Source organism: Gavia stellata, chromosome 4 (assembly GCF_030936135.1).
Source record: "Gavia stellata isolate bGavSte3 chromosome 4, bGavSte3.hap2, whole genome shotgun sequence".
NCBI lineage: Eukaryota > Metazoa > Chordata > Aves > Gaviiformes > Gaviidae > Gavia > Gavia stellata.
Window position 1 is genome coordinate 60545697 of NC_082597.1, and position 19675 is coordinate 60565371.

General features: G+C 41.7%; 1 protein-coding gene across 1 annotated transcript; it reads left to right on the forward strand.

The window, feature by feature from the left end:
• Positions 1-4566: 4566 nt before the first annotated feature.
• Positions 4567-19390, forward strand: LOC104252835 (BPI fold-containing family C protein). The gene is made up of 15 exons (XM_009807836.1): positions 4567-4672; positions 5056-5167; positions 5294-5422; positions 6867-7022; positions 7819-7882; positions 8680-8740; positions 9678-9769; positions 11674-11847; positions 12561-12614; positions 13903-14073; positions 14624-14691; positions 15992-16034; positions 16901-16964; positions 17750-17826; positions 19349-19390. The coding sequence occupies exons 1-15, from the start codon at positions 4567-4569 to the stop codon at positions 19388-19390; spliced, it is 1413 nt and encodes a 470-aa protein (XP_009806138.1).
• Positions 19391-19675: the final 285 nt, after the last annotated feature.

Consider the following 19675-nt stretch of genomic DNA (forward strand, 5'->3'; position numbering starts at 1 on the left):
TCATTGATAACACTTCAGGCACTTTTGTCTGCCTATTTGTGGGACAATTCATGAGATGGGGAAAAAGAGAACTAAAACCCTGGTGCCCATCTCTTCTCTCTTCCAGTGGGACACGTGCTCCACGACCGACCAGCAAGTGCCATGGCTCGATGGGCCTTTTTAGACCAGAGTCGTGGCTTAGCATAACACTGCCCCTGAAGCTCTAGTCCTCTGGCTGTTGTTCATAAACAAAGCAATTGTTTCTCCTAGGAATAAAGAGGATGCTGTACACACCAACAATTCCCCTGTATCATCCTATACTTACCTACTGCTCAGTATACCATTTCTGATCTGGTATTGTTTCCCGATTGACAGAACAATGGAAATGATGCATGTCCCTCAGTGTGCTGCAGACTAGAGTGCATGGAGAAGGGGGAGAACTGGGGAGGCAGAGAATGGGGAAGGCAGGAAAAGGGGGCCGCTAGAGCACTGAGCCAGAGGCAACAACTGGAATCACACGAAGCCAAAGTGATCTGCAGAGATGCAGCAACAAGTCTCCATTGATTGCCATACTGATAAGCTCATTGGGTTTCTTGTATATTGAGTAAAAAGAGTCACAATCTATATCCCCTTTAGGTATAGATTGAAGCAAATGCTTGGTGGCTCAACAGAGAAAATTTAAATAAAACATTCCTTTTAGAGGCTCTTTGTAACACCTTGAAAGGTGAAAAGTTTGGGTGTAGAAACAATTTATAGCATATTTGAATGTGCTATCTGAATGTGTCTGCAAACAGATACTTGCCTTTTACTGCTATATTTGTAGAAAGAAATGATGAAACTGTTCTGGAAGCCTTAGTCTGTTAACTTTTGCTGGAAGTTTTATCTAAACTGGGTGGTACTCCATTAGAAGAACCATAAAATGTTAAAAGGTTATAATGAGGATAAACCGAGATAGTTTTCAGACAATTTAGTTGTTTGTAAATCTTGGAGATCTATATGAATGGAAACAGTGGAGTTTTTTCCTTGCTTTGAAGGAACTGCAGAACTTGTGCAAAAAATTTAAAGAAGAGGTTTATGTAACTGAGGGTGTGATTTTTATTCATCCTCAGTTGCCAGAGATATAAATAATGAAATTATTCTGCATGTGACTCCCTGCAGTGAATGTTAAATCTGTTTAAAGTATGAGTATTTGTTGACTGACAAATTTCTCTACCCTTTTCTATTCATGGATTGCACAATGAAGTGACTCAGATCGTCCAGCAAAGTGCTCCATGCCTGAGGGAATTTGTTTGGTTTACAGGCAAGCTAATTGATTAAATCACCTCTTTGACAAGCCAAGTAGTACTGGTTAGCTAAACTACTGGTTAACTGGATAAGCAAGCAGAAGAAATAGAAAATATTGACTGCAAGGACTGGATACTATATATTTACACCATATATTTACACTATAGTATATATATACTACAATATAAATACTATGTAATTTATGGTTTTCTCTATCCTGAGCAATTTCAGAACAGATAGGCCTAGACAGTTGTTTTCCCTCTGCTCTTCCTAGCAATGGCACATTCATTTATTTCTTTCACGATACAGACCTGGCTATGAGTATCAGTCCTGTGGAACTTCTGGAATAGAGTCTCCACTGGGGCTTCCTTTCAGGTCCATCTGAAAAGTCAGTGCTGAAAGGGCATGCCACAAAGGCAGCATGTTATCCCAGCGCCTGAGCACCCCCACCCAACAATTTACATTGCCCTCTACTTAGTCCCTAAATGAAATTAGAGTGATAGATTTAACCCGGGACTCCCAAAATAGTTTGGGACATGATTACCGGAGAGGCCACTCCCTGGGTGATACTGCTGAAGATGGCAGCAATTGGCTCTCTTCAAGCTCACAGCTCTTTCCTTTAAAAGACGGGGTCGTGGCTGCAGAGGGTTTTCCCTGCAGAATTCTCAGCCCTGTGGTCTGGTACAGCAAGGGTCTTCTCTTCGGCCTTTGGAGGAGAGGTATGGTAACAAATATGTTGTGGTTACTCTTTGTTGTGAAGTGGCTTTGTTGGGAAGAGATAGATGTAGCTAAATCTGGCTAAATTTTGAGATTTTAAGTTATGAGAACTATGCCTATGTCAAAGACACATTTCCTTCCAGTACTTTGTTTTTGTTCTACACATGAAGCATACTTCTTTCACCTCTCAATTTCTGTCTCGTAAAATTAAAAAGAAAATATTAGTCTTAATAAAAGGCAAAGGTGTTCTGTGGGATTACTTGAAACTGTTAGACAAAAATTAAGTCAATGGTATCTCATCATTTTGCAGTTTGCTTAAATTGTGATCATGACTAAAAATATTTTAGAGGTTTGAGGTATATTATTACCTCTGATAATGAAACAGCTAGTGAAAGATGCAGCAACATCAAAACAATTTTTCAGCTATTAGGAGAGAGGCAATTGTCTGTTTCTAGATGCTTTCATCCCAGCTCTGCAACAGCCCTGTGGTAACTAAAGAAATTTTTTACATAAATGTAATGCTAGAAAAGACACTCTGATGTATTTTCAGCTGTCCATAATGCAGTGTAGTAGCTGGGAATAAGGAAAATCATAATAATATGACCTGTTTGCCATTCACACTGTCAAACTCAGATGACAGATAACTCCACAGAGGACTGTTCCCAGCTCTGGGGGGAAAAAAACCAAAACCATTCTCTGATTTTCTCCAGTTTGGTTTTAAGATTCTCCTTCAAGGTGGCTTCTCTCCCACTCTTCCTGGGAGACCTTGCTGGCAGCAACAGCTTCTGACTTTCACACTACGTGCAGCCCGTGGTTCATACAGCATAGCTCCATCTCAATTTAAATCCAGTCACAGAAGCCCCTGGGATGGGAATTTGCTTCACTCATTCACTACCCTTATGGTAATGCCTTTAGAGCCACCGAGGACTGCTATGTGACATGCATAAAAAGGTAGGGAGAGCCAAGTCATCATCCACTGCGTAGCCAGTCAGTGGTGCCACCCATACCTTTTCTTTATTGTGGGTTTCTGCTTGGTTTTTTGGGTTGGGTTTTTTGGGGGAGGTGGGGGGGACATGTGTGCTGTTGGTTTTTTTCATGCCATCAAAGGGAGTGACAGGTCTCACTCACAGTATTATAGAAAAGCTGCCATTAGCAGAACTTACTGTCAGAAAGTAAATTGTCTCTGGTTATTGACAAGTTACTTGTTGGCATCATCCAGAAGATGGGTGTCTTTCAGAAGGCATCTGTGTCTTTAGGAGCAGGTTCTCTATGTGAAGAATGACCAGGCAGTGTGGGGGCTCCCCATTAATTGAAGGATCACCCCACAACCATACAGTGCTTGGTCACAACTGACACATAATATATATATAACTGGTATAGGTTCAGCTTACATACCTTGACCCGCCTCAGAGGTAGACAATGAATCCTGTAGTTATGGAGGAAAATGAGCGCTCCCCACAGGGCAATTTATTTTAAGATAGGTGGGATGTATCTCTCTCCACTATAAAGATTACTGTCTTAGATGAGAGACCTAACTTTTGAATGGCTCTAATTAAATAAAAACAGTCCCACCCAAGTATATTGGGGAAGGGCAACCTTCTGTGAGTGATAAATGATTTTTTTTGTCCTGGATGTTAAGTCACTGTCCCAGGCTATAAGTGTCCCCTTAAAATTTTCTGAAAGGAGATGATAAAAGACCAGAGTCCATTGCTGATGAGCCCAAACAAGGTAAGGGAAACAAGAGGCTAGCAATAATAGGTAAATTATTAGTAAAGGCACTTATGTTGCTTTTATTAATTTATTCTTATAAAATACTTTGAACACTGAAGTCCCTATCTGTGAATGGAGAACCAAGCTATTGTTCTCCATGGACAAAAAAAATGGTTTAATGGGAATGAAAATAGCAAAAATAAACATCCATTTGACCATGAAGTTTGCAAGGAGAGTTTTTGGATAAAACTTAATGCATTTATTAACGTGCAGACTAGGGGATATGAAAACATTTTCTGCTGGCACAAAATTGTTTTCTTTTGTTGACTGTTAGGAGGGAACATAAAGAGCTTCTCAAAGTTGTAGCTAAGATCTTAATAAGTGCTTCCTAAAGTGGGAGTATCTCTGTCTATAACTGAACGAGCTGATCAGGTTTTTTAAAGTGCTAAGACCCAGTGACAACTGTTGAATCATCAGGAGGCACTGAGAGCTCCATACATTTTGGCAAAAATAAGCTACTTATTTCACCAACTAGAGAAAAAAAAGTTACAGCCTAAAAATTCCGTGCCACTTCCCTTTCAACAGGGTTTGTCCAGGAGAATGTATCCCAGGAGCTTTCTCCACTCCCTATGACAGTGAATAGGCTGACTTTTCTCCCCTACCCTGAGGAACTCTGTTTCTCTAACAGTATTTGCAGAATAGGTCCTCTCTTCCACGGTTGCTGGGCTTTCCACTTTATCCATTCTGGAGGGAAAGCTGATGTCAGAACAGCTCACTCCAGGGAGGGAAAAGGGAGTACAGCCACCATGTGACATAGCATGAACTTCTACTATCATTGTAAATATTTATTAGCAGGTCCTGTAAAAAACAAGAAAGATGGCGAAGATTTGCTGTTCTCTCCTCCTCTTAAGTTTGCTCAGTGGGCAACTCAATGCCAACCCTGGACTCAAAGTGAGGATCACCCAGAAGGGGTTGGAATATGGTATGTGTGATGTTTTCAGGATTTGGTGGTGGTATTGCATTGAATTCTGGTATGACAGGCACAGGGAAGCGAGGGTAGAGGGAGGAAATGACCTGATCACAGGCTATAAAGGAAAGGAAAGTTTAAGAGCACAATATAGCAGATACAGTAAGCTGCTTGACAGCATTGTACATCATATCGAGGTTCATTTGATTTCAGATATTGAATCAGTAAGTTCAACTCTTGCCATGACTAGGAGTGAGATCTGAAATAGCACTGCTGGGTCTCAAACAAGATACCCTCTTCTGACTCTGTACCAATTCCATATTCTAAGCCAGAAGCATGTAACTATAAACTCCCAGGCAGTATCAAAGGCAACTGAACTGATCACTGTTTTCCTGTAGCCAAGGAGGTTGGGCTGGAAATCCTGAAGCAGAATATGGAGAAGCAGCATTTCCCTGATTTGAGTGGCTATGAGAAATTTGGGCTTGGTAATGTCAAATACAACATCTCAAGGTAAGTATTCTCTCCGGGGGAAATTTGTATTTGACTGAAATTTGAATCTTGTTTTGTGTTCACCCTGACTTGTGAAATACAAACTTTTCCTTTTCTTTTCTCCCCCTTATCTCCCTCATGCTCTAGAATACATGTCACTGCTGTTGAATTCCCCAGTGCTTCCATCTCCCTCATACCTGGGACTGGGATAAAACTGGTGATTGGAAATGCTTCTCTAACCATCGATATGAACTGGAACATAAGGACCTGGATGTTGTACGTACAGCCTCATGTGTCCTGGGATTTTTCTTGATGGAGAATATAAAGACAAATATGCAAATTTTAGTTTTTCTTGTGACCTCTTTATGGCAAAGGTGCTCTTTAACAGCTAGTAGCAGAAGCCCAGGAGTACAGACTGGTCTTTCTCAATAGGTCTGCTGGTGGGAGACAGGCCCTGATAAAAAGCCCATGGCTGAGAAGCACCTCTGTGAATAGTAAAGTATTGATGCTCTAGCTGAATGCTGTCATTGTCCAGCCTGACAGCTAATGACACATTTAGAAAAACTGTAGTATGGATGATCACAGTCCAGTGTAATAAAGCCTCCCAGTGCAGCTATACTGTTAGAAATCCTGTGCTACGCCTCCAAGAGATACAGTTCAAAAGCTGATGGAAAACGGAGAAGCAAATGGCAATATCCTTAGAGCAGTCTCCACACCTTCCTAGTCCCAGGCTGTTCCAGAGGAAAGAAATCCCTCCTCCTCTTCCCCACAACTCACATTACCTATATTGCTAAACTGACTGAATTACAGCAGTCTCTGATCTGCACTTCTGGGCTCCTGCTGTCAGGGACAGCAGGGCTGGCTGCTTGCAACGAAGGGGACCCGGGAGCTGAGGGTGATGGCACAGCAGGAGGGGCAGTGCCCTCACTGGCAAGTACCCAAGACAGGCAAGCAGAGCAGGTTAGTGGCAGTGACCAGGAACAGCCACCAGTCCAGATTGCCAGGCAAGTCCATAGTGAAGAGAGAGGTCTGAGGCAATGCCAGGAAGTCAAGCCAGCACAGCACCGTCAGGATTAACTGAATACAAGGTCACACATAGGTGTACCTACAGCCTAGCTTGAGCAAAGCCCTGTGCTCCAATGGAGCTCATAAACCAAGGGCAGAGACCCCCAATGAGGCTTTTCACAGCTCGCTCTCACAACCAAGTTATGAACAACTTGATTCAAAATAACACAGCTTCACCATATTGGAGCTGGTCTTGAGCATGGGCTGCCAGACCCCTGGGAGGGGTGGGGAAGGGGGCACAGAGCCTATTGGGGCACTCCAGGCCCTGACATGGGTTTGTATGGACCCTTGTCAGACACCAATAGATTAGATCTCACTACAGCTCTCTTGCCCTATCTTGTATCAGGCATATCCCAGTTTCCTCTGCTGTGGGTGCAGGTCTGGTAACTGGAGCAAGATACTTTACAATAGTGAATTATCTACATTCACAAGTGCATCATTTTCCAAAACTCCTAGCTGGAAATCTGTGTAGACTACTTGATTATTTGCAGACATATTAGAATCTATTTTCATTATAAGCAATGCAATAAAAAGTATTCAGATAAACATCTTCAACTTCAGTGAACAGAAAAGAGTCCATTTAAGAATTAATTGAGTCTTGAACATTCATTAAAAATAGTTTTGTCAGTTACTTGTTTATTTTTACTTTATGCAGCAAAGACAGCGGAAAGAGCACAGTGTACATTTCAAAGGTGTTTGTTACTGCAATCTTTTCAACACCCCTGGATAATACAGGTCATACATCAATATCACTTACTAGCTGCCGGACAACTTCTGGTGATATAGACATCAAGTTGAATGGAAAAAGTGGGTAAGTGGAAGAGATCTGTATATACTCGGGGAGAAAATAACTGTCAATGAATGGCACAAAGGACAACTTCATAAAATAGGGCACCTATTTTGGCCTCTATAGGCACCACAAGCGAGAATCAGGGCCCTAATCCAGTGTTAAAATGGCCAAATTTGACAATTGTCCTTGTATTTGTGCACACTGTCCCTTGAGTAAAGGATAAATACAGCAGTTCTGGTCAGATCAAACAATCCCTTGTGCTCTCTTCTTTCCAAATACTGCTCTACTCTTCAGCTCTAGGTAGAAGTTACATGCTTGTACTATGCTTTAAGTACTCCTAGTCACAGTGGTATCAAAACTGAACAGAACCAGACTGCTGTCTCTTGTGGCTCTGGTTACAACCCTGTGCAACATTATTTGATTGTTTTCTTGTACTTCTCTCACTGTCTGAATACAACTCTTATCACCTGCTTTTAGGTTTGTTTTTTGTTTGTTTGCTTGGTTTTACTTGTATTGGAAATTCCTAGTGCCAAGACTACTTATTTATTCTGTGTTTGTACGTACATGATGGTGGTAACACGAAGAATTCCTGATTCATAAAGACAAATCTACCCAGGCTAATTGCTCAGATGCCTAGTGGCGAAATTATCTCCTTTTAAATGGTGGCTCTCTGATAGCTGTTACATTTCAGAAAGCTCCCTTGTGTACTAGAATATCACACTCAGAGGCCATTAAATTCATGTTCTGCAGAGATACCTGATTTCCTGTTAATGACTGTAGTACTTGACCCATGAATTGCTTTCTTCCTTTCCTCTAGCTTCCTGCATAACTTCTTTATCAAGTATCTGAAGAAACCCATTCACAGGAGCTTGGTCACTAACGTAAGCCTTTCAAATTTTGTAGGGGACGGGTCTAAGGAGTATGACTTTCACAAGTCAGTGCTGTGAACTTGGCAAAGGAGGAACTAGAAAAATAATATAGTCTTATTCTGGTCTGATCAGCACAGTCACCATTTTGCCAGCCAGAAATGCTTCCAGATAAAGTGCCAAGTTCATGGCCAAGATATTCACTAGCACATCTGTGTTCAGTCAAGGCAGCAGTAGGGCCAGAAAATGTAGTTATTTTCCCATTCCAATCCAGGATAAGTCTCTGCCTGTGTACCTAAGGGCATCCTGGGTTTTGGGTAATATTTATACTCATCAGACAAAACATATATTGGGTGATGCATAGAGATGTTGTAGTACATCACCTGATAGTATGACATATTTAAACTTCATCATATCAAAGAGGTGCGTAGTTCTGATGACAACCTGCCCAGGGCCTCTGAGAGGAGACAGAGCTTGAGATGGCTGTGATTCTGCCCCAGGGCAGGGATCTCTCCTGTGAGACCTCTATCACCTTCTTGTGCTACCAAAGCTGTGGTTTTGTCACCCCCATCAGGCTGCCTTTGGCAACTTCTCACTTTGTTGCCTAAAGGTAGATCTGACAGGACTTGCTTACATGGCACCAAGTAGGAACCTTGGGGAACCAGTTAGCTGAAGAAAAAGTAGTTTAGGTGTTTTGACAAACAAGTGCTGCAATGTGTGTCACATAATCAGACAGATTTGCTAGCACACAGGTAAGAGGTGCTTACAGGTCCACACTAATCAGGCCATAACTTGAGTGTGCGTTTATACAGTCATGTCCCAACATCAGATCTGGGATCCAGTTGATAGATGAAGACCTCCGATCACTGAATGGTGAGTCACTAGTGATATCTTTTCCTTTTGCTTTCTCTCTCCTGTTCAGTGAAATTCTGCAGTTTCCTTAACAGCAGCTGGTTAGCAAAGCCTCCAGGACCGGTATCAGACCCCCACATTTGGTCTGCTCCCTTGCTTACAGGACCACAGTTAAATAAAGGCAGTGGTACTTGGACAAGCAAAGGATATTTCTGAGAAGCCAAGGATTTGGGCACGATTCTCAACTTGTGAATGTGGCAGCGTGCACCCCTGTTGTCAGAAATGCCACTTAGAGGCCACACAGCACTGATGCAAAGGCAGTTTTTCCCTTCCCTCCCATGCTCTGAGTCCTCCTGCACACATAGCACTTTACAAGCTGAAGCCTGCTCCCCTAGCCTGCCTGGAAATTTAAGTCTTACTTGCCAATTTTTCAGACTTGCCAAAGGCAAAATCAAAAAGCTCCTTTGTAAAAAAGCTTCTCACTTTAACCATTTTGGGTTAGATTTGCAAGAGTTTAAGGCACCCAAAGAGTTGAGCAGATACCATGTGTGAAACACAAGTACCTAAGCAGATCAGGCACTTACCTTTTCTGGGAAAGTATTTGCAAGTTAGAGGCACTTTGGATGCTCTCAGGACTGCTTGACAAGAAATCCCAACACCTCTTATGCTCTGAAGCACTGGCACAGCCATTTCTCTTTTTTGGTTAGACCAAATTCACTTTCCCACAATAAGAAAATATCAGACAAACTAAAGAAGGTGCTTTAAAGAAGGTGCCAGTAGAAACATCAAGCCTTAGGTTGGAATGCATGTTAGGAGGTCCCTGGTTGTGTTTTTCCCTACCCTTTGGAACAACTTGTGTCATTCTCCTTCAGGAACTGACTTAGTTTTAAGTGTACATAAAATTATTTCTGTGCTTTTTGTAATATTGGGTATTTTGCTTTATCTACAACCCTTACAGTCCTAACGCCGATTGATGATTTGGCCGAAGTAGACTACTCCTTAAATAGCTTGCCAGCAGTATTCCGACCCTTCATTGACCTGGACTTAAAGGTAATTGCCTGTAGTGCTATTTGCCAAGATTGCTGTGGTTTTTATCATTGTATGATCCACTTCCTAAGCTGAACATGATTGCTGTTATGAACATTAGGACTCAGTATCTAAGAAGACAGACATTTCAAAGCACTATTGTATTTGTTATTCTAATAATTTTTTAACAATGCTGTTGTAAAATTAATTATTTAAAAGCCACATTTTTTTTTAATTGCTGTTGAGTGGTTATAGCAAATAGAGAGCAGTAAAAGTTGACTAAGTACGTTAGAAGAAAAAAGAGAAAGGGAAAGGAGAGAATGGGAAAGGTATTCAACCTCATCCTTCTCTTGCTGTTGGTTAATATCTATGACTTCTTTGTTCAGTCAGTCAGGGGAAGATTTCTACACATTGCACTAACTAGATGCGTCTGCTGTCAGATGAGAGAGGAAAAGAAAGAGCAAGACTATAGGAGCAAGAATTAAGCCTCTGGCACCTTAAATGGGAAGACAGATGACCCTTGAAAAAGCATGGGAGCCCAAGGAGGGCTGCTGAGTTTGAAGGCCTGAAAGTTTCTTTCAAATAAAGGAAAAAATCTCCTTATGTATTGAAACTAAAATCAGACAAGTTCCTAATTCTAAAATGACTTGTCATTCTGTGTAAGGTGATTTGGTTGAGGGTAGTTATCATCATCATAGTATCTAAGATCCTTAATTAAGTTTAAGATGCCTTGCGTTAGGTGCTCTACAAAGGGAGAATGCAAAGACAGTCTTGTCACAAAGATCTTATAAATTAAGTATAAACAAGAGACATCAAGGAAATAAGAGAGGTGGGAACACAAAGGAAAAATAAGCCAGTATGAGTTGGTATGGTAGACACTGGTCTTGGCACACCAGCTGTACAGCTGCTGTCAAGCTCTTCTGGGTATTGTGGCAACTAGATTTTAAGCAGGGACTTGAGGTACACTAAAGAGGTAGTGTCACGGCTATTCACAAGACCTATTCTCCCACATAAGATGCAACATGGGGGAAAAATACAAAATGAGTGAGTGTTAAATTCAGCAACTGAAGACTGAATGGGGAGGTCATCAGCAAAGTGATTCAGCACTTTGTAAGCGTTTTGATAGTCCTTAAAAGGCAACACAAAATTTAGAGATAGACGGGGAGGAGTTGAGAAAATAAAGACACACAGAATACATTTGAGAAGAAACGTAAAGGGGAAACTAATAAAATGGATTAAAAAAATCTTAACCTCTGAGTACCTTCCTCACTTTAAATCAGTTTTACATTTTTGCATAATCTGGGTGCATTTGGAAGTATTAGATCTGCAAGCCTTGGCTAATATCATGGGTAGTGCAAAAGACAACATAGGTGGTTTTAGGATTGTCTGACCTAACTTTCCTTTCTCTCATAGGCATTCTTTTGTCTGCACAGGTTACGAACTTGCTTCTGGGTAGAATAAAGTGCTGATTTTGACCTAGAAAGACCTCTTGTTTTAGAGGTCCATTTTGTAATTGAGACCATTGAATAGCTCTAGGCAGCAGTTCTCAGATTTAAATTCCTGGAGATGGGGAAAGGAGAAAGTAAGGCTTTTCAATAAGGACCCTTAGTCATCCTCTTCATGCAATATGTTGAGCCTTAATTTAGAGGCTTTGTTTTCTGAGGTGGTAGACTGTCTCCAGTAGGTGATCAGCATCTCAAAAGACATACCTCAGGTGTCATCTGTGAAGGTGTCCAACCTCTGGAACTCATCTTCACCACCTGCCTGAAAGCACCAAGGCTTCAGAATGTACTACAAAGCCTATGTACTCATTTATACACCAGGTGAATAGCCTGAGCAAGGGCAAGGAAAGTAGCATTCATTGTCTGCAGTCACATTAAAGTCATATTTTGACTCTGATTTTTTTTATCTCTGCCAATAACTTTCAGGGGATAGTCTATCCAGCTGGAAACTATTCTGGCCCTCCCTATGTGGCAGCTCCCTTCACTATCCCAGACCAAAGCGACTCCATGCTCTACCTTGCCTTCTCTGAGTATTTCTTTCAGACCTCCTCATTTGCTTACTACACTGCAGGGGCCTTCAACATCACCATTACAGAGGAGGTGAGTAGGACACAGAGGAATGGAGTCAGAGTGGCTCTGGTCATCCAAGATGGGGCTTTGACCTGCCAGTTGTCAGTATGTGGCCATATAAAGCTGCTAATTGGCCTGCAAAGTCCTGAGACAGTAGATCATAAATACTAGAATATTGTTATGCTCTTTTATTTATGCTCTATGTAGATCCCTCTGGCCACAGCCAGGGGTGCCAAGTTCCACTGAGCAAGGTACCAAATACTGGCAGCTTCGCTACAAAAAAGAAGGGTTTTGTAGACCTGAGGCATAGACTTTTCTGACATGGACAAAGGATCTACTCTGGGTCTGGGGAATTTAGCAGCCTCAGTGTCTGTTTTCTGAGAGCTCTTCACAGACTAAAAGTACTATGGGGGCCATGGAAGCAAAGCACATGTCAAAGCACAGTAGCTGTGGCTTAGAGGCTGGCAGACTTGGCTATCCTGTTTCCAGGAGGTTCAGTAAGTCCCAAAACCTATAGATTGCAGCCCAAACTATAATGACATTAAGCATTTGCTTTCCCAGGAAGTATTTTGGCATATATTATTAGAAGTCAGCTTTAAGTATACTGGGTCCCTTAAGAATATTTCTGAGAAGTACAAAATCAAAGATTCCTTGAAATGACAGTAATAATGCATTTAGAGAAAAGCTGACCATGAAGGTCAAATCTCGTAAACTCATTTGTTTTCTCATTTTTTTTTCTCCAGACTTGCAGCTATTTTAATATAAGCACAGAAATATTTGGCAGTATCATCCCTGAGGTGAGTACCGTTACTTCCACAAGCTCTTAGGAAACCACCCAGTGTGAGTGTCAGACACCTCACTACTGGTGTATCCCAAAGGCTTGTAGGACCAGCAGGGCTCCAGTGCTGGAGAAGTGGGCACATGTATGTCTCGTAACACTAGAGCAGATGGGCCTTGTCACCTCCCACCCCCACAATGAGTTGAATGACTTGCACTGTTACCAGACTTGGCCCATAATCTTGCACATCGATCTTTACTCTGGGCACTATGCCCAAGCCACAGCTGTTCCCACCGAAAACCAGCTCTAGGCAGGAAAAAGCTTCCAGTCATGAGTCTTCCTTTGAGAGACTTCTGAGAGGACCTCAGCTCAGAAATAACACCTTTCTTCTGCCCAAACCTGCATAATTGTCTTTGCTTCACTGCTAGCCTGTGACTGACTAGCAGAAAGGAATCCATAAAGACCTGGGAAGGGACTATAGTGGCCATGTGCAGGAAACTGAGCTAACAGATGGGCAGGAAACATTACATCTGTGGAACAGACAAGGCAGATGCACAGGATTTCCATTTATTTTAGGTGGAGGAGATGAATATAACAGGACAGAGAATATGAGCATGCATGGCTTCCACCAGCCTTCTCAGACAGAATGAGAAACCAAAAATGAGCATAAGAGACCCTAGGCCATGAATGCCAAGGTTGGATGAAATCAGACTTGTGGTTCAAGGAACTTCACATCTTTGTTTGCTTCCCAGATGATATTAAGTACCTTCCTCAGAAATCTAAGAATGCTCCAAGGGTATTCATCATATGGTCTTCTCTGTAAAATGCAATGAGCATTGATGCTAATATTCCACCTGCTCTGTTCTAAGTAATGAACTTGGTGAGCCTACTTGCTCTTCAGCCAATGGACAGAGTCCTCTGAGGACAGTCCAGAGCAGGAACCTATTTCATGAGATGGGTGAATCACAAAGTGAATGACTCCTGAGGTCTTTTATTGTGTGACTTAAATGTCACATTCATGTTCCATTCCTTTCCCATGTTCACAAAGGAGTATGAAGAAATCGTATTCCTAGAGTGGAAGGAACTTTCCACTGCATTCCTGTTGTGGCCAAGACTGTTAATTTATCACAATAGAAAACTTCTGCTTCCTGCTTGCTTTAAAGAATCTTATGTTAGCAGCTATCCTTAACCTCATCTTAAGGAACTCCTTCAAACTGATTGCTTCAAGAATGAATTTTCTCATTCTGATCTGTGCTACAAGTAAAGCGTTTTTCTGTCTTTTTTTTTTTTGTCTTGGAACCTTACAGGTAGCCAAATATTCAGTTACACCCTACCCAGTGATGTTGAAGCTAATGGCTACTGAAATACCTATCATCAGCTTAGAGCAGGATTCCTTCACGGTAGAGATTCAGGGCTCCATGGAGGTATTTGCTGTTCTGCCAGATTCTACCACCCAGTCGTTGTTCACAATGAACATAGTAAGTACAACAAACAGGGTGACGTTTAACTCAGGGTTAAATATGTTTGTTCCTTCCTTCTGTTAAAACTCTGTACAAGAAACAAAGTGCCGAATTTCTAGTACTTAAATGTCCAAATTCCCCTTAGTCACAGGTGGTGCTTATGTGGCCTCACTTAACCTATAGGACATTTCTACGGTGAAGAACATTTTCTTACAGATGGACAAAAATCCAAACATATAGCGACTCTGATTAACCAAAGTTTTGTTCTCTGGAATGACAGTTCAGCAGGCATGAGTCATGACTTTTGGCAACTTGTTCATTTAACTGAAAATGTCTTTGATTAGTGAAATCTCATTACCCACATTTCAGCTCTTGTCAATGTCATTCGGACAAGCAGACGTTTACTGTGTGCAGCCTTGCATGGGCCATGGGCTAGGGAGAAAGTTGCATCTACATGAAACAGCTTCTGTACATAACTGGGAAGATGGTATTTATGTATTTGTGACTAATTCACAGCAGGGGTCCTGTGTTTTTGTGTCTGGTAATCCATGGTTTCTTTATTCTGCAGGCAGCCAACACCAGCATTGCTCTGAATATATTTGACCAGAAATTGATGGGCTCACTATGTTTGAACAGGTAATTCAACTTGGGATGGAAAGGATTTCCAGCCATTTGGAAAACAGTGGTAGCAATCCCAACATTAGCATTTTAGGCACATAATCAGATAACTCTGAATGTGTTTCCCTGGTAAGTTCATCTGCATTAGATTCTCTAATTGTCTAATTCTCTATGTGACTGTACTTGTACAGTTTAGAGGAGTCAGGAAGATTCTCTGTGTCAACTGCTACAGTCCCCAAGGGACTGCCCACCAGCGGTGAATTGCTGCAGGGCAGTGGTCTCATTGGACTTCTCTGCTCTTTACATCTACTCTCCCTTCTGAACTAGATAAATGAAGAATGCAGGGCAGTTATGATGACCATGAATCATCTGAGAGCTTCCCTCATCACTTTCCAGCTGGCAAGACGACACTGCTTTCTAGACCACCTGCGCCACTAAAGAAGTGCAGAGGGATTCAGGACACAGTAAAGAACCTGGACTCCTGCAGTTCCCCTACACTAATATTCTTATAGCAGAGATACTTCCAAGGGTCAGAAAGCTGGAGACCAGAGGCTTGGGCATTTAGACATCTAGCATGTCACGTTTTATAGAGACAGGCACTGTATACCAGGACCTCACAGCTGGGAACTGGGACCCTGACTTCATAAAAGTCCCTTGGGAAGACAGTTACAGGGTTAAGAATATGCAGAGTTCATCAGGGCACAGAGATGTTAGGAATTTAAGGAGAATAGTGCTGTTAGCATTTTTTGCAGCAATATTCAAAGAGAAAAATCTAGAGTGTGTTGGAAGCTGGCCTTGAGAGCTGGTGCTGTGGAAACTCAGAAATCTTGTGTTGGATACTTAAGTACATACAGATTAAGTATTTGAATTTGGAAACAGTGACATAAGCAACACAGTCAGCAGCAGCAGTACCATATGATGAACAGAATTTTTCTTCCTACCCCACTAAGGCTCACGTCAAAGCATTATGTAGATGTACCAAAATCCTTGCAAAATATCTGAAAGCCTGCAAGTCCTTGGTAAAATCAATTGTCAGTAGGATTTCCAAAACACAGCACAGAGGGAGAAGCGCACTGACATTGCTGGCTATAGCCCTTCTAGCATACTGTTTTGCATGCATGCTCAGCAATGCTCTAAGAAAGCCACATCTTTCTCTATGAGGCAGTATGCATTTTGTGAAATATATTGCTTCAAAAATCTCTTTACAGAGAGATCTCTTCTTAAGGCCTGGAGCTCTACAGAAGTGACTGCACATGACTAGAATAACTGTGTGTTCTTCCTTTCTAGTGACTCATCTTGTTTCACTTCTTTCCTTCAGGCTCCGGTTCTCCCTAGCCCACTCCAATGTTGGCTTTTTCGAGGTAAGTGGATAGTTTAAACACACAGGAAATGCAAACCAAGAATACCAGTGATGTCAAGCCTAAAGAGTAAGCAGCTGAATTTTATCTGTATTTCTAAATCATTTGGCTTCATTCCTATATGGCTCTTTTCCGGACTTCTGGCAGCCACCTCTCTGCTGCAGACTTAAAAGTATATTCTTTGGGGCAAGTCAGTGCTCTGAAAAAGAGATATTCTGTAGTTCCCCTGACTGGTTATTATATTGCTGCTACATATTTCATCAGTAAGCAGAGAGATCTCTCGAATCATAACAGTGAAACGCACGTCGGTAATCTGAACTGTAGCAGCAGACAGAGCAGTGTGCTGTCTAAGCGATCACATGCACGACTGAGGCGGAGGCACTCCATGTGGTGCAGTGGTGCTCATCACAGGTGCTCAGAATTACGGTAGGGAATGGGAGCCAAAATATTAATCTCAGATGCTTGAAATAGTGCAGTTGTAGGCTTACAGGGGAAAACCCTGCCCCCACAGAGGGTCATTTAATTCTGAGTATAATCAATCATTTCTGAGTAGCTGAGGAGAAAGGATTAAATCTGTTCTGGTCCTGCTTTGCTATTGGTGATAAATTATCTCACAAATAAAGCAAATAGACTGTTTTAAATGAAAATGTTGTCCAAGCATGATGAAAGCCATTTGCATTTTGCATCTCACTTCCTTTGCATCATTCCAAAGACTTTAGATCCAAAGGTCACTTTAGCTCATGACTCTTTTGGGCCAAATGAAAGCTGAAAGTTGAACATGAGCCTACTAACTCCAGCCAGGATTAGGGCATGACAGTTCTTCCGCTATCGGGAAGAGTTGTCTAACTCAGTTTTCTTGTCTGTGGCAGATCTCACTTCTCGAGAACATCCTGTCTTACATTTTACAGACTGAAGTAATTCCATCAGCTAATGGTAAGACTGTATTTCAAAGCATCAGCTAAAAGCTTCCAGCAGAGTGGGTGGTTCTATGAACTTCTACTGACTTTCTGCTTAAGTTTCCAGTTCCCATCAACTTGAGTGGAAAATGACCATCAGCCAGTAAGCAGTGGAAGGGGGAGATTGATCTGTAGGGGTGTAAGTGCGCCCTCTCACTGGCACTGTTCTGCAAAAAGGGCAAAAAGGGCTTGGAAACTCATAATTCATCTTCCTTTGCCTCACTCAAGGTGGCCCTGATGCACCCATGAGAAACATGTCTCTCTAGCCTGCACACCTGCCTGAGGCCACTGTGTGTGAAATGTATTCCTCTTTATTAGACCAGCACAGCAGCACAGGGCTTTTGCCTCTCATAAATCTTATTTAAGGCCCTGGAGGGAGATGTAGCTTTGTGCCAGCCCTCTGTACCAGGATGAATTTCACCTTCCTTAATTAATGGAGACAAATGGGAATAGGTTCTAATGATGTTAGAGCTGTATTAACAATCCCTCAGGTCACTAGGGACAAATCATTGAGTCTGTAATGTGTTGAACATTAAATGCATTGGTTTGCCTGCAACACCCTGCCAAGAGTAAAGCATCTGTAATTCTTTTCCTCATTGGTAAATGGGCATCATATCTACCTCCCAGGATTACTTGTGAAAACTAAGAGGTTAATTGTTGCAAATGACCTAGAAAACTCTGGATAAACAGGGTTGTTGAAGGGCAGGTATTTATTTTCTTTCCAATGCATACCTAAATCATTGTGTTTGCCTTTTTTTTAAGCTAAACTGTCAAAAGGATTCCCTCTTCCCAGTCTGGCGAATGTTACCCTGACGAGGCCTCACATTACAATTGTACAGGTGAGACTTTGACACATTTATGAAAAGGTTATTCCTCTTTTTTTTTTTTTTTTGGCTAAGCATTTATTCACCTTCTGTCTGTACAAGAAACTTGCTTGTTTTGAGGTAGTTAAGCAGTAAAAAGCCCTAGCTTTAAAATGAGATCTGTAATAATGGTAAAATCCTATTAGAAAAAAATTTTTCTTTCTTTGAGAGGAAAAGCTAGAACTGAATTAAATGCATAACCACAGAGTGATCAAATGCACAGCTTGCTCAGCCTTGCAAGTTGCAACTGAGTGCGAAAACAGGTTTACCTTTAACACTTCATTCAATTTTGGCCAATCAAATCAAATTAGAGTTATTGCTATCCACACAGTCCTGCTGAATTTAACAGGAATAGTTGAAATACGAGAGGGAGGTGAATTCAATTTTGTGCACCTAGGATGACTGGATTTTGTTAATAACTGGTGATAATGACTGAGGCTTGTAGTCAAAAGTAGTTAGTGACCTCTCGGAGAATAATCTTTGCCTTCTGGTTATTCTTCTCCATATCTAGCCCTTAGTTTGAACATACACAATGTTGCTAGACAATCAATCAGTACAAGGGCATTGCCGACAACCAAACTCCCAGAAAATGGGTAAGCCTGTTACATTTCTCCACTTGTTCACCAACTTCTCAGTTATTTTCAGCTTTGCAGAGACAGTCTCAAATCCTTGTTTGTGGTTAAGCACAAAGCACAACTCAGGAAAGGAAATGCAAAGGTTTTTTGTTAATCTTTCTTTGCATCCCACAGACCTGGCAGCAGTCAGCTATGAAGTCCCTACAAAATATGATTGCTTGGAGACTGCTGTCAGTAGCACTAGTTGCCAACAACCTTATCGGCTAATTGTGAATGAAGGATTTTAGTGGTTCTGTGGGGCCCATTCCCCACTTCACTTTCTCTAATCAGCCTCTTCAACAGTAAATAGGAATGAGAGAGGACACGGGAGGATTGCTATACCCTATCAACATGAATAGGATTCCTATTTGAAAGCTAATTCTATAGTCTCCAATTCCATTCTATTGGCTGTGGTCAATAGGAAGAAAGACAATTCTTCCCACTTTTCAGAGATAACCACATTAGACTGTGATGGGCTGCTCTCTGCAGCTTCCTTGCTCTGTATGCACTGACAACAGGGGAAGCCTTAAGGACAAGTTCAGAGCAGATGGCTCATTCTTAAGCAGCTCAATTAGGTAAAAAATAATCCCACCTGGTGATGATTGCCTAGTTGCCTCAAGGTGCAGATAAACTTCTCTGTGTAGGCTGTATGATCTTTAGATGTCCCTTTGGTTGCTAGCATGGTGAAAGGCATAGCACCCAGGGAAAGATGGGGCTCTTCTGCGAAGTTCCAAGGACAAAGTTTTATTAAATTTGTTACTTCCAAGGCTCAGCTGTTTTCAGTAGATTTTCTGACCTTTAACACCAAGATTGAGTTGAAATTAAAAAAAAAACCAAACATTTTGTAATTCATAGCACTTCAGTGACTGTTCCTCTCCCCACAGGGATACATGTTGATTTCTACCGATGTCCACTACAAACACTAAAAGAGAAGAAAGACCGTTTGTTAAGCATGAACTTCAAATCAACAATGTGACTCTGAAGGCTAAACACTGTCCAGTTCTGCTGAAATGTGTAACTTGAGCCCTGACAACTGCTATGTCATTCTGGTTGGGGGGCAGGAAGGGCAGGGCAAAGAAAGCTGATGGAATGGTTAGGCTGTACAATGGTGGTAACAAGCAGACCCAGAGGAGAACGTATGACACATGCTTGACATTATTTATTCTGGAGTTTAAATGATGCAAAAATGTTTTTAAGATTAATGCCCCTCT